We start from the raw sequence: 14,124 nt of genomic DNA on the forward strand, positions 1-14,124 counted from the left end.
CCCACCTCAACGTCCAAAGCTAATTTGTTATAATTCAATTGTGTGACCAGCGCAGACTTATTTGAGTGTCTGAGCTAGTTAGCAGACAGAGTGAGTGGCTGTCATTGCCTGGCCTGGCTACTGGTCTCAATGTAATGAGCTCCTGGGCTGTAAATAATTGTATTAACAGGATTAGAGAGTAGCCGGGTAATAAGGAGAAGAAATTTACTGGTGGATCTGACCTCTGGCTTTAGAACACTGCTGAGCAAAGATGTTGCCGTACCAAGAGCCAAGATCTGCCCACACAGCAGCAGGAAGATCTCCAACTACCCTACTACAGGCAGACTTCCAGACCTTTGAAGTGGAAATCTTGTATTCTTGTACAGTATCGCCAAATGATGGACAGAGGATAGCAGTGTACCATGCAGTGCAGATAGGGGATTAGCTGCTGGAGTTAAATCAACAGCAGATCATATGGGCTCTGAAGAACTTGTTGCTCTGGCACTGTTATTCATTAAAATGACATAAGCACTCATTTTATAATCACTTTATAATCAATCATGATGGTGTCTTGGTGGTGTCAAATCACCATTAACATTCTATTATAAATGATTAACCTATTCAATTTGAAATATATTCTCAACTGTTTTGTTATAAGCATACATGCCGTAACAAGTTATAAAGCATTATACCTTTCAAAAATAATAAATATATGTATATATATTTTTTAACTATTTTCTACATTATAGAATAATAGTGAAGACATCAAAACTATGAAATAACACCTATGGAATCATGTAGTAACCAAAAAAGTGTTAAACAAATCCCAAAATATATATAGATTTTTTAGGTTCTTCAAGGTAGCCACCCTTTGCCTTGATGACAGCTTTGCACCCTCTTGAAATTCTCTCAACCAGCTTCACCTGGAATGCTTTTCCAACAGTCTTGAAGGAGTTCCCACATATGTTGGCTGCTTTTCCTTAACTCTGCGGTCCAACTCATCCCAAACCATCTCAATTAGGTTGAAGTCGGGTGATTGTAGAGGCCAGGTCATCTGATGCAGCACTCCATCACTATCCTTCTTGGTCAAATAGCCCTTACACAGCCTGGAGGTGTGTTTTGGGTAATTGTCCTGTTGAAAAACAAATGGCAGAGCCCCCAAGGGTGGATCACATCCGGCCGTGATTGGGAATCCAATAGGGCGGTGCACAAATGGCCCAGCGTCGTCCGGGTTTGGCCGGGGTAGGCCGTCATTGTAAATAAGAATTTGTTCTTAACTGACATGCCTAGTTAAAAAAAGGTTAAATAAAATAAATAAGCACAAACCAGATGGGATGGTGTATCACTGCAGAATGCTGTTGTAGCCATGCTGGTTAAGTGTGCCTTGAATTCTAAATAAATCACAGACAGTGTCACCAGTAAGGCACCCCCACACCATCACACCTCCTCCATGCTTCACGGTGGGAACTACACATGCAGAGATCATCCGTTCTCCTACTGTGCGTTTCTGGATGAGAGAATGCCAAGAGTGTGCAAAGCTCTCATTAAGGCAAAGGGTGGCTGGCTACCTTGAAGAACCTAAAAATATAAATATATATATTTAGATTTGTTTAACACTTTTTTGGTTACGACATGATTCCTTCCATATGTGTTATTTCATAGTTTTGATGTCTTCACTATTGTAAAAAGAAAGAAAAACCTTGGAATATGTTGTGTCCAATGTACAATTGAAGTCGGAAGTTTACATACACTTAGGTTGGAGTCATTAAAACTCATTTTTCAATCACTTCACAAATTTTTTGTTAACAAACTATAGTTTTGGCAAGTCGGTTAGGACATCTACTTTGTGCATGACACAAGCCATTTTTCCAACAATTGTTTACAGACAGATTATTTCACTTATAATTCACTGTATCACAATTCCAGTGGGTCAGAAGTTTACATACACTAAGTTGATTGTGCCTTTTAAACAGGTTGGACAATTCCAGAAAATTATATCATGGCTTTAGAAGCTTCTGATAGGCTAATTGACATCATTTGAGTCAATTGGAGGTGTACCTGTGGATGTAATTAAAGGCCTACCTTCAAACTCAGTGCCTCTTTGCTTGATATCATGGGAAAATCAAAAGAAATTAGCCAAAAACTCAGATAAAAATGGTGGACCTCCACAAGTGTGGTTCATCCTTGGGAGCAATTTCAAAACGCCTGAAGGTACCACGTTCATCTGTACAAACAATAGTACGCAAGTATAAACACCATGGGACCACACAGCTGTCATACCGCTCAGGAAGGAGACTTGTTCTGTCTCCTACAGATGAATGCACTTTGGTGCGAAAAGTGCAAATCAATCACAGAACAACAGCAAAGGACCCTGTGAGGATGCTGGAGGAAACAGGTACAAAAGTATCTATATCCACAGTAAAACGAGTCCGATATTGACATAACCTGAAATGCCACTCAGCAAGGAAGAAGCCATTGCTTCAAAACCGCCATAAAAAAGCCAAACTACGGTTTGCAATTGCACGTGGACAAAGATCATACATTTTGGAGAAATGTCCTCTGGCCTGATGAAACAAAAATAGAACTGTTTGGCCATAATGACCATCATTATGTTTGGAGGAAAAAGGGGGAGGCTTGCAAGCCAAAGAACACCATCCCAACCGTGATGCACAGGGGGTGTTATGGGGGTGCTTTGCTGCAGGAGGGACTGGTGCACTTCACAAAATAGATGGCATCATGAGGGAAGAAAATTATGTGGATATATTGAAGCAACATCTCAAGACATCAGTCAGGAAGGGAAGTTAAAGCTTGGTCGCAAATGGGTCTTCCAAATTGACAATGACCCCAAGCATTCTTCCAAAGTTGTGGCAAAATGGCTCAAGGACAACAAAGTCAAGGTTTTGGAGTGGCCATCACAACGCCCTGACCTCAATCCCATAGAACATTTGTGGGCAGAACTGAAAAAGTGTGTGCGTGCAAGGAGACCTACAAACCTGACTCAGTTACACCAGCTCTGTCAGGAGGGATGAGCCAAAATTCACCCAACTTATTGTGGGAAGCTTGTGGAAGGATACCTGAAATGTTTGACCCAAGTTAAACAATTTAAAGGCAATGCTACCAAATACTAATTGAGTGTATGCAAACTTCTGACCCACTGGGAATGTGATGAAAGAAATCAAATCTGAAATAAATTATTCTCCCTACTATTATTCTAACATTTCACATTTTTTAAATAAAGTGGTGATCCTAACTGACCTAAGACAGGGAATTTTTACTAGGATTACATTTTGAAAAACAGAGTTTAAATTTATTTGGCTAAGGTGTATGTAAACTTCAGACTTCAACTGTAAGTGTTGACAGAGGTTGTGGATGGGGTGCGGCCGCCAGAGGTATTTTTGGGATGGTGTGAGGTGGTGGGGTGGGGTTGTTCAAAAAGGAGGTTTTTTTTTTTTTTAATGAATTGTGTTGCCTTTGTGACCCAATTAAAAACAATTGTTCACAGAAAATGCATTATACCCTTAAGTAAAGTGTTACCACAAATGTTTGGTTGGCTTGGAGAGGGTAGAGTGTGTTGTGGGGAGGGGACTGATCAGGAATTAGGGGTGTGGTGACACATTGCTGACGATCCATTGATATAAATATGATCTATGCATGTAACACTAAACACAGCCACAACAATGAGCCTTGGACAGCCACTCCCCTGACAGCCCGCTAAGATACTTTTGCATCAGTAATGTGGCTTACAAGAAAACACACAGTAATGTGATCTTTTTTGTTTTTCCTGTATCTAGACTACAAACAACAGAGATTAGGCCTAGTTTAACCATTATCTGAATAGTTTTTTTGTTGTGGGGACAAAAGTTCCAATGAACCTCAAGATGTACAGTACATTTAAGGTCGCTCCTAATTGAGTTGGTGAAAAACAAGAAATACAACATGGTGCATTTGACCTGGCCAACCTCCAAACACAGACCAATTACTGATTGGCATGGTGTAAAACTACAGATCTTTATCTTGCTAGAGGCTACATCATGCCCTCTCCATTGTCATGATCACAAACAGGTGGATGAGTTTTAAAGTTTAGGCACAAAACTTTACCTACAAAACTACACATCATGACAAGATCTTAGAAAATGAAAGGGTGGGCTATGTCTACATCTCATCTCCACATATTGTTTACATTAAAGGCAAGTTCTAAGCACATCTGCCAAGTAGTATATATTTTCATAAATTAAATTTGAAAAATAAGCCACACATGACTAACTACATCATAATGATATGTTTGACTATTAAAGTAACTTTGAACTGAAAAAAGTATCTGACTCAAATTATTACATAGCAATAAGATCAGGCAAAATTCTACGTTTTTTTCTGGACATCCTGTCAATTACACTGTATGAATTGACACTACTTTAAACTTGTAATAGTTTCTATCATAATGTATGGTAGGCAACTTTAATTTAATGGTCATCTTTTTGGTTGCTTTTTTGATTGCATTACTTTTTCGCCACCGCAACTACAGACTTTAAATGTTTCTGGTACATCCTTTACATAAGGTAACATTTTAAATAACACGCCTTCCCCCTTTTCCCTTTAAAAAAGGATGCGCTGAAATCTCGCGAGCTCTACCCCCCGTTTGGAACTCATGCTACCAGTCGGTATCTGAATGCCTTACTGCAGTGTGTATTGTAGCGAGGATGCAATGGGAGTCTAGGTGGAGTTGCACCAAGGTCAATGCAGCATCCACTCTAAAACATTACACCGCGGATTTGATTCACTTTCGTACAAGTGTGCTGAAAGCGAGAGGACCGTGAAGCGTTTTGAAGATTCGTTTGCCAGGGCTGAAATTTGATGCCTTTTTCCTCTGTAGTGTATATAACGTTAGTGAGGCAACTAGCAAGCCATCCTTCTCCATTCGTAGCTATCCGCATGTCTGGACTACCTTTTCTCAATTCGGTTGCACTGCGTTTCTGTTGGAGCGAATATCCAAACGGTCTTCCTCCACTTGGGTGGTATCAAGAGTGTTCGCTAACTTTGTCAGAAATAATTTGGTTTTAGCAGCAGTGAAGCTTTGCTATTGTACACGAGTTGTGCTGGACATTTAGCTAGCTAGGTTTGTCTCTGCAAGCTCGTCCATTCATCAGTAATATTTGCAATGTCAGCGCCATACTCCACGCCTCCCGTTCAGGAAGAGAAACAGGCGCCAGAAATTGAGGGACTGACCGTGGATACAGGTTTGGAGCCCGCCGGCCCGACATCCAGCTCGAGTCGGTTCCAGGTGGACCTAGTGGCTGAAGCAGCCAGCGCCGCTGATAAAACGCCCAGCACGGATTCCACGCTTGCATCTGGCGACAAAGCCACCCCCGAAGGTCCGGAGCCAGCGGCGGGTGGTGAGGCAAAAGGCCGGTTCCGAGTGGTGAACTTTATGGATCCCAGTGGAGCGAGCCCACCAGAAGTAGTGCCCGCTGAAGGCTTCCAGAATGGAGACACCGTAATGAGCGAGGGCAGCCTGCATTCTTCGACAGGAGGCCAGCATCACTACCACTACGACACCCATACAAACACCTATTACCTGAGGACTTTTGGCCACAACACCATCGATGCTGTGCCTAACATAGATTTCTACCGGCAAAGTGCTGCTCCGCTGGGGGACAAGCTGATAAGACCCACCCTTTCGGAGCTGCACGACGAACTTGACAAGGTAAGCAACCGCGAATGTATGTTTTTGAAACGGACGCTAGAGCCATAGCGCCTGCTTGGACAGATGCTGCGTTCATAACAGCTGGGAACTGCGACTTCCGACTTCCGTGCGTTCACGACAACTGGGGGAAAAACGAGCTCCGACTGCGAACATATGTTTTGAATGGTCAAGCAACTCGGAATTCCGAGGCTGGAAACCTCTTTCCAGAGCTACGACTCTCCGATCTGAAGATCACCGAAGTCATGATTCGACCTCGTTGTTTTTCTTCCGATTTCGCAGTTGTCTTGAAAGCAACTTTCTTTTTGCTAGCCAGCTTTCTGTATTTAGTTGTAATTTTGACATTGTTGCGGTCAATCCTAAATTGTTTAATGGCTCATTTTGCCTAACATTGGTGAGAAGTCAATGTGTGAAAAGGAGTTTTGCGCATAGAAACTCGTGTGAATAGGATACACCTATTCTTTGTACTTGAATAGTGTGAGTTTTTGGATTAGAGGTCAACTGTTTATGATTTTTCAACTCCGATTACGATTATTGGAGGACTAAAAAAAGCCGATACCGATTAATCAGCCAATTTTTATTTATATATTTGTAATGACAATTACAGCAATACTGAATGAACAATGAACACTTATTTTATAAAATCTATTTAGTCTCAAATAAATAATGAAACATGATCAATTTGGTTTAAATAATGCAAAAACAGTGTTTGAGAAGAAAGTAAAAGGGCAATATGTGCCATGTAAGAAAGCTAACGTTTAAGTTCCTTGCTCAGAACATTTTTTTTATTTTACCTTATTTAACTAGGCAAGTCAGTTAAGAACAAATTCTTATTTTCAATGACGGCCTAGGAACAGTGGGTTAACTGCCTGTTCAGGGGCAGAACAACAGATTTGTACCTTGTCAGCTCAGGGATGTGAACTTCCGGTTATTAGTCCAACGCTCTAACCTCTAGGCTACCCTGCCGCCCCAACATGAGAACATATGGTGGTGGTTCAATATTCCCAGTTCTTCAATATTCCCCGTTAAGTTTTAGGTTGTAGTTATTATAGGAATTATGACGTGTTAACTATTTCTCTCTATGCCATTTGTATTTCATATATCTTTGACTATTGGATGTTCTTATAGGCACTTTAGTATTGCCAGCCTAATCTCGGGAGTTGATTAGGCTTGAAGTCATAAACAGCGCTGTGCTTCAAGCATAAGAGCTGCTGGCAAACTCAGTAAAGTGCTATTTTAATGAATGCTTACGAGCCTGCTGCTGCCTACAACCGCTCAGTCAGGCTGCTCTATCAAATATCAAATTATAGACTTAATTATAATATAATAAATACACAGAAATACGAGCCTTATGTCATTAATATGGTCAAAACCGGAAACTATCATTTTGAAAACAAAACGTTTATTCTTCCAATGAAATACGGAAGCGTTACGTATTTTCTCGAACGGGTGGCATCTCTAAGTCTAAATATTGCTGTTACATTGCACAATCTTCAATGTTATGTCATAATTATGTAAAATTCTGGCAAATGAATTAGTCTTTGTTAGGAAGAAATGGTCTTCCCACAGTTCGCAACGAGCCAGGCTGTCCCAAAATGCTGCATATACAAATGTATTTATATAGCCCTTCGTACATCAGCTGATATCTCAAAGTGCTGTACAGAAACCCAGCCTAAAACCCCAAACAGCAAGCAATGCAGGTGTAGAAGCACGGTGGCTAGGAAAAACTCCCTAGAAAGGCCAAAACCTAGGAAGAAACCTAGAGAGGAACCAGGCTATGAGGGGTGGCCAGTCCTCTTCTGGCTGTGCCGGGTGGAGATTATAACAGAACATGGCCAAGATGTTCAAATGTTCATAAATGACCAGCATGGTCCAAAAATATAATAAGGCAGAACAGTTGAAACTGCAGCAGCAGCACGGCCAGGTGGACTGGGGACAGCAAGGAGTCTTCATGTCAGGTAGTCCTGAGGCATGGTCCTAGGGCTCAGGTCCTCCAAGAGAGAATTAGAGAGAGCACACTTAAATTCACACAGGACACCGAATAGGACAGGAGAAGTACTCCAGATAAAACAAACTGACCCTAGCCCCCCGACACACAAACTACTGCAGCATAAATACTGGAGGCTGAGACAGAAGGGGTCAGGAGACACTGTGGCCCCATCCGAGGACACCCCCAGACAGGGCAAACAGGAAGGATATAACCCCACCCACTTTGCCAAAGCACAGCCCCCACACCACTAGAGGGATATCTTCAACCACCAACTTACCATCCTGAGACAAGGCTGAGTATAGCCCACAAAGATCTCCGCCACGGCACAACCCAAGGGGAGGCGCCAACCCAGACAGGATGATCACATCAGTGACTCAACCCACTCAGGTGACGCACCCCTCCCAGGGACGGTATGAGAGAGCCCCAGTAAGCCAGTGACTCAGCCCCTGTAATAGGGTTAGAGGCAGAGAATCCCAGTGGAAAGAGGGGAACCGGCCAGGCAGAGACCAAATCAGAGAGATAGGTAGGAGCAAGCCCATGTAATGCTTTGTAGGTTAGCAGTAAAACCTTGAAATCCGCCCTTGCTTTGACAGGAAGCCAGTGTAGGGAGGCTAGCACTGGAGTAATATAATCACATTTTTTGTTTCTAGTCAGGATTCTAGCAGCCGTATTTAGCACTAACTGAAGTTTATTTAGTGCTTTATCCGGGTAGCTGGAAAGTAGAGCATTGCAGTAGTCTAACCTAGAAGTGACAAAAGCATGGAATAATTTTTCTGCATCATTTTTGGACAAAGTTTCTGATTTTTGCAATGTTACGTAGATGGAAAAAAGCTGTCCTTGAAATGGTCTTGATATGTTCTTCAAAAGAGAGAGCAGGGTCCAGAGTAACGCCGAGGTCCTTCACAGTTTTATTTGAGACGACTGTACAACCATTAAGATTAATTGTCAGATTCAACAGAAGATATTTGTTTCTTGGGACCTAGAACAAGCATCTCTGTTTTGTCCGAGTTTAAAAGTAGAAAGTTTGCACCCATCCACTTCCTTATGTCTGAAACACAGGCTTCTAGCGAGGGCAATTTTGGGGCTTCACCATGATTCATTGAAATGTACAGCTGTGTGTCATCCGCATAGCAGTGAAAGTTAATATTATGTTTTCGAATGACATCCCCAAGAGGTAAAATATATAGTGAAAAACAATAGTGGTCCTAAAACAGAACCTTGAGGAACACCGAAATTTACAGTTGATTTGTCAGAGGACAAACCATTCACAGAGACAAACTGATATCTTTCCGACAGATAAGATCTAAACCAGGCCAGAACTTGTCCGTGTAGACCAATTTGGGTTTTCAATCTCTCCAAAAGAATGTGGTGATCGATGGTATCAAAAGCAGCACTAAGGTCTAGGAGCACAAGGACAGATGCAGAGCCTCGGTCTGATGCCATTAAAAGGTAATTTACCACCTTCACAAGTGCAGTCTCAGTGCTATGATGGGGTCTAAAACCAGACTGAAGCATTTCGTATACATTGTTTGTCTTCAGGAAGGCAGTGAGTTGCTGCGCAACAGCCTTTTAAAAAAAAATAGAGGGGAATGGAAGATTCGATATAGGCCGATAGTTTTTTATATTTTCTGGGTCAAGATTTGGCTTTTTCAAGAGAGGCTTTATTACTGCCACTTTTAGTGAGTTTGGTACACATCCGGTGGCTAGAGAGCCGTTTATTATGTTCAACATAGGGGGGCCAAGCACAGGAAGCAGCTCTTTCAGTAGTTTAGTTGGAATAGGGTCCAGTATGAAGCTTGAAGGTTTAGAGGCCATGATTATTTTCATCATTGTGTCAAGAGATATAGTACTAAAACACTTGAGCGTCTCTCTTGATCCTAGGTCCTGGCAGAGTTGATGTTATATACCCTGACTCTGCTTGTGTAGAGTTGATGTTATATACCCTGACTCTGCTTGTGTAGAGTTGATGTTATATACCCTGACTCTGCTTGTGTAGAGTTGATGTTATATACCCTGACTCTGCTTGTGTAGAGTTGATGTTATATACCCTGACTCTGCTTGTGTAGAGTTGATGTTATATACCCTGACTCTGCTTGTGTAGAGTTGATGTTATATACCCTGACTCTGCTTGTGTAGAGTTGATGTTATATACCCTGACTCTGCTTGTGTAGAGTTGATGTTATATACCCTGACTCTGCTTGTGTAGAGTTGATGTTATATACCCTGACTCTGCTTGTGTAGAGTTGTTATATACCCTGACTCTGCTTGTGTAGAGTTGATGTTATATACCCTGACTCTGCTTGTGTAGAGTTGATGTTATATACCCTGACTCTGCTTGTGTAGAGTTGATGTTATATACCCTGACTCTGCTTGTGTAGAGTTGATGTTATATACCCTGACTCTGCTTGTGTAGAGTTGATGTTATATACCCTGACTCTGCTTGTGTAGAGTTGTTATATACCCTGACTCTGCTTGTGTAGAGTTGTTATATACCCTGACTCTGCTTGTGTAGAGTTGTTATATACCCTGACTCTGCTTGTGTAGAGTTGTTATATACCCTGACTCTGCTTGTGTAGAGTTGATGTTATATACCCTGACTCTGCTTGTGTAGAGTTGATGTTATATACCCTGACTCTGCTTGTGTAGAGTTGATGTTATATACCCTGACTCTGCTTGTGTAGAGTTGATGTTATATACCCTGACTCTGCTTGTGTAGAGTTGTTATATACCCTGACTCTGCTTGTGTAGAGTTGATGTTATATACCCTGACTCTGCTTGTGTAGAGTTGTTATATACCCTGACTCTGCTTGTGTAGAGTTGATGTTATATACCCTGACTCTGCTTGTGTAGAGTTGATGTTATATACCCTGACTCTGCTTGTGTAGAGTTGATGTTATATACCCTGACTCTGCTTGTGTAGAGTTGATGTTATATACCCTGACTCTGCTTGTGTAGAGTTGATGTTATATACCCTGACTCTGCTTGTGTAGAGTTGTTATATACCCTGACTCTGCTTGTGTAGAGTTGTTATATACCCTGACTCTGCTTGTGTAGAGTTGTTATATACCCTGACTCTGCTTGTGTAGAGTTGATGTTATATACCCTGACTCTGCTTGTGTAGAGTTGATGTTATATACCCTGACTCTGCTTGTGTAGAGTTGATGTTATATACCCTGACTCTGCTTGTGTAGAGTTGATGTTATATACCCTGACTCTGCTTGTGTAGAGTTGATGTTATATACCCTGACTCTGCTTGTGTAGAGTTGATGTTATATACCCTGACTCTGCTTGTGTAGAGTTGATGTTATATACCCTGACTCTGCTTGTGTAGAGTTGATGTTATATACCCCGACTCTGCTTGTGTAGAGTTGATGTTATATACCCTGACTCTGCTTGTGTAGAGTTGATGTTATATACCCTGACTCTGCTTGTGTAGAGTTGATGTTATATACCCTGACTCTGCTTGTGTAGAGTTGATGTTATATACCCTGACTCTGCTTGTGTAGAGTTGATGTTATATACCCTGACTCTGCTTGTGTAGAGTTGTTATATACCCTGACTCTGCTTGTGTAGAGTTGATGTTATATACCCTGACTCTGCTTGTGTAGAGTTGATGTTATATACCCTGACTCTGCTTGTGTAGAGTTGATGTTATATACCCTGACTCTGCTTGTGTAGAGTTGATGTTATATACCCTGACTCTGCTTGTGTAGATTTGTTATATACCCTGACTCTGCTTGTGTAGAGTTGTTATATACCCTGACTCTGCTTGTGTAGAGTTGATGTTATATACCCTGACTCTGCTTGTGTAGAGTTGATGTTATATACCCTGACTCTGCTTGTGTAGAGTTGTTATATACCCCGACTCTGCTTGTGTAGAGTTGATGTTATATACCCTGACTCTGCTTGTGTAGAGTTGATGTTATATACCCCGACTCTGCTTGTGTAGAGTTGATGTTATATACCCTGACTCTGCTTGTGTAGAGTTGTTATATACCCTGACTCTGCTTGTGTAGAGTTGATGTTATATACCCTGACTCTGCTTGTGTAGAGTTGATGTTATATACCCTGACTCTGCTTGTGTAGAGTTGATGTTATATACCCTGACTCTGCTTGTGTAGAGTTGTTGTTATATACCCTGACTCTGCTTGTGTAGAGTTGATGTTATATACCCTGACTCTGCTTGTGTAGAGTTGATGTTATATACCCTGACTCTGCTTGTGTAGAGTTGATGTTATATACCCTGACTCTGCTTGTGTAGAGTTGATGTTATATACCCTGACTCTGCTTGTGTAGAGTTGATGTTATATACCCTGACTCTGCTTGTGTAGAGTTGATGTTATATACCCTGACTCTGCTTGTGTAGAGTTGTTATATACCCTGACTCTGCTTGTGTAGAGTTGATGTTATATACCCCGACTCTGCTTGTGTAGAGTTGATGTTATATACCCCGACTCTGCTTGTGTAGAGTTGATGTTATATACCCTGACTCTGCTTGTGTAGAGTTGTTATATACCCTGACTCTGCTTGTGTAGAGTTGATGTTATATACCCTGACTCTGCTTGTGTAGAGTTGATGTTATATACCCTGACTCTGCTTGTGTAGAGTTGATGTTATATACCCTGACTCTGCTTGTGTAGAGTTGATGTTATATACCCTGACTCTGCTTGTGTAGAGTTGATGTTATATACCCTGACTCTGCTTGTGTAGAGTTGATGTTATATACCCTGACTCTGCTTGTGTAGAGTTGATGTTATATACCCTGACTCTGCTTGTGTAGAGTTGATGTTATATACCCTGACTCTGCTTGTGTAGAGTTGATGTTATATACCCTGACTCTGCTTGTGTAGAGTTGATGTTATATACCCTGACTCTGCTTGTGTAGAGTTGATGTTATATACCCTGACTCTGCTTGTGTAGAGTTGTTATATACCCTGACTCTGCTTGTGTAGAGTTGATGTTATATACCCCGACTCTGCTTGTGTAGAGTTGTTATATACCCCGACTCTGCTTGTGTAGAGTTGATGTTATATACCCTGACTCTGCTTGTGTAGAGTTGATGTTATATACCCTGACTCTGCTTGTGTAGAGTTGATGTTATATACCCTGACTCTGCTTGTGTAGAGTTGATGTTATATACCCTGACTCTGCTTGTGTAGAGTTGATGTTATATACCCTGACTCTGCTTGTGTAGAGTTGATGTTATATACCCTGACTCTGCTTGTGTAGAGTTGATGTTATATACCCTGACTCTGCTTGTGTAGAGTTGATGTTATATACCCTGACTCTGCTTGTGTAGAGTTGATGTTATATACCCTGACTCTGCTTGTGTAGAGTTGTTATATACCCTGACTCTGCTTGTGTAGAGTTGTTATATACCCTGACTCTGCTTGTGTAGAGTTGTTATATACCCTGACTCTGCTTGTGTAGAGTTGATGTTATATACCCTGACTCTGCTTGTGTAGAGTTGATGTTATATACCCTGACTCTGCTTGTGTAGAGTTGATGTTATATACCCTGACTCTGCTTGTGTAGAGTTGATGTTATATACCCTGACTCTGCTTGTGTAGAGTTGATGTTATATACCCTGACTCTGCTTGTGTAGAGTTGATGTTATATACCCTGACTCTGCTTGTGTAGAGTTGTTATATACCCTGACTCTGCTTGTGTAGAGTTGTTATATACCCTGACTCTGCTTGTGTAGAGTTGTTATATACCCTGACTCTGCTTGTGTAGAGTTGTTATATACCCTGACTCTGCTTGTGTAGAGTTGATGTTATATACCCTGACTCTGCTTGTGTAGAGTTGATGTTATATACCCTGACTCTGCTTGTGTAGAGTTGATGTTATATACCCTGACTCTGCTTGTGTAGAGTTGATGTTATATACCCTGACTCTGCTTGTGTAGAGTTGTTATATACCCTGACTCTGCTTGTGTAGAGTTGATGTTATATACCCTGACTCTGCTTGTGTAGAGTTGTTATATACCCTGACTCTGCTTGTGTAGAGTTGATGTTATATACCCTGACTCTGCTTGTGTAGAGTTGATGTTATATACCCTGACTCTGCTTGTGTAGAGTTGATGTTATATACCCTGACTCTGCTTGTGTAGAGTTGATGTTATATACCCTGACTCTGCTTGTGTAGAGTTGATGTTATATACCCTGACTCTGCTTGTGTAGAGTTGTTATATACCCTGACTCTGCTTGTGTAGAGTTGTTATATACCCTGACTCTGCTTGTGTAGAGTTGTTATATACCCTGACTCTGCTTGTGTAGAGTTGATGTTATATACCCTGACTCTGCTTGTGTAGAGTTGATGTTATATACCCTGACTCTGCTTGTGTAGAGTTGATGTTATATACCCTGACTCTGCTTGTGTAGAGTTGATGTTATATACCCTGACTCTGCTTGTGTAGAGTTGATGTTATATACCCTGACTCTGCTTGTGTAGAGTT

General features: G+C 41.4%; 1 protein-coding gene across 3 annotated transcripts in view; it reads left to right on the forward strand.

Moving 5' to 3' along the window:
• The first annotated feature begins 4,594 nt into the window (after positions 1-4,594).
• The window catches only part of LOC110509541 (solute carrier family 12 member 2), a 137,626-nt gene continuing 128,096 nt past the window's right edge, over positions 4,595-14,124 (forward strand). For all 3 annotated transcript variants that reach the window (XM_021590462.2, XM_021590463.2, XM_036967546.1), the window contains exon 1: positions 4,595-5,680. In XM_021590462.2, coding sequence (XP_021446137.2) covers positions 5,135-5,680 — 546 coding nt within the window. In that variant the 5' untranslated portion in view covers positions 4,595-5,134. The remainder of the gene's footprint in view (positions 5,681-14,124) is intronic.

Source organism: Oncorhynchus mykiss, chromosome Y, assembly GCF_013265735.2.
Source record: "Oncorhynchus mykiss isolate Arlee chromosome Y, USDA_OmykA_1.1, whole genome shotgun sequence".
NCBI classification, from domain to species: domain Eukaryota; kingdom Metazoa; phylum Chordata; class Actinopteri; order Salmoniformes; family Salmonidae; genus Oncorhynchus; species Oncorhynchus mykiss.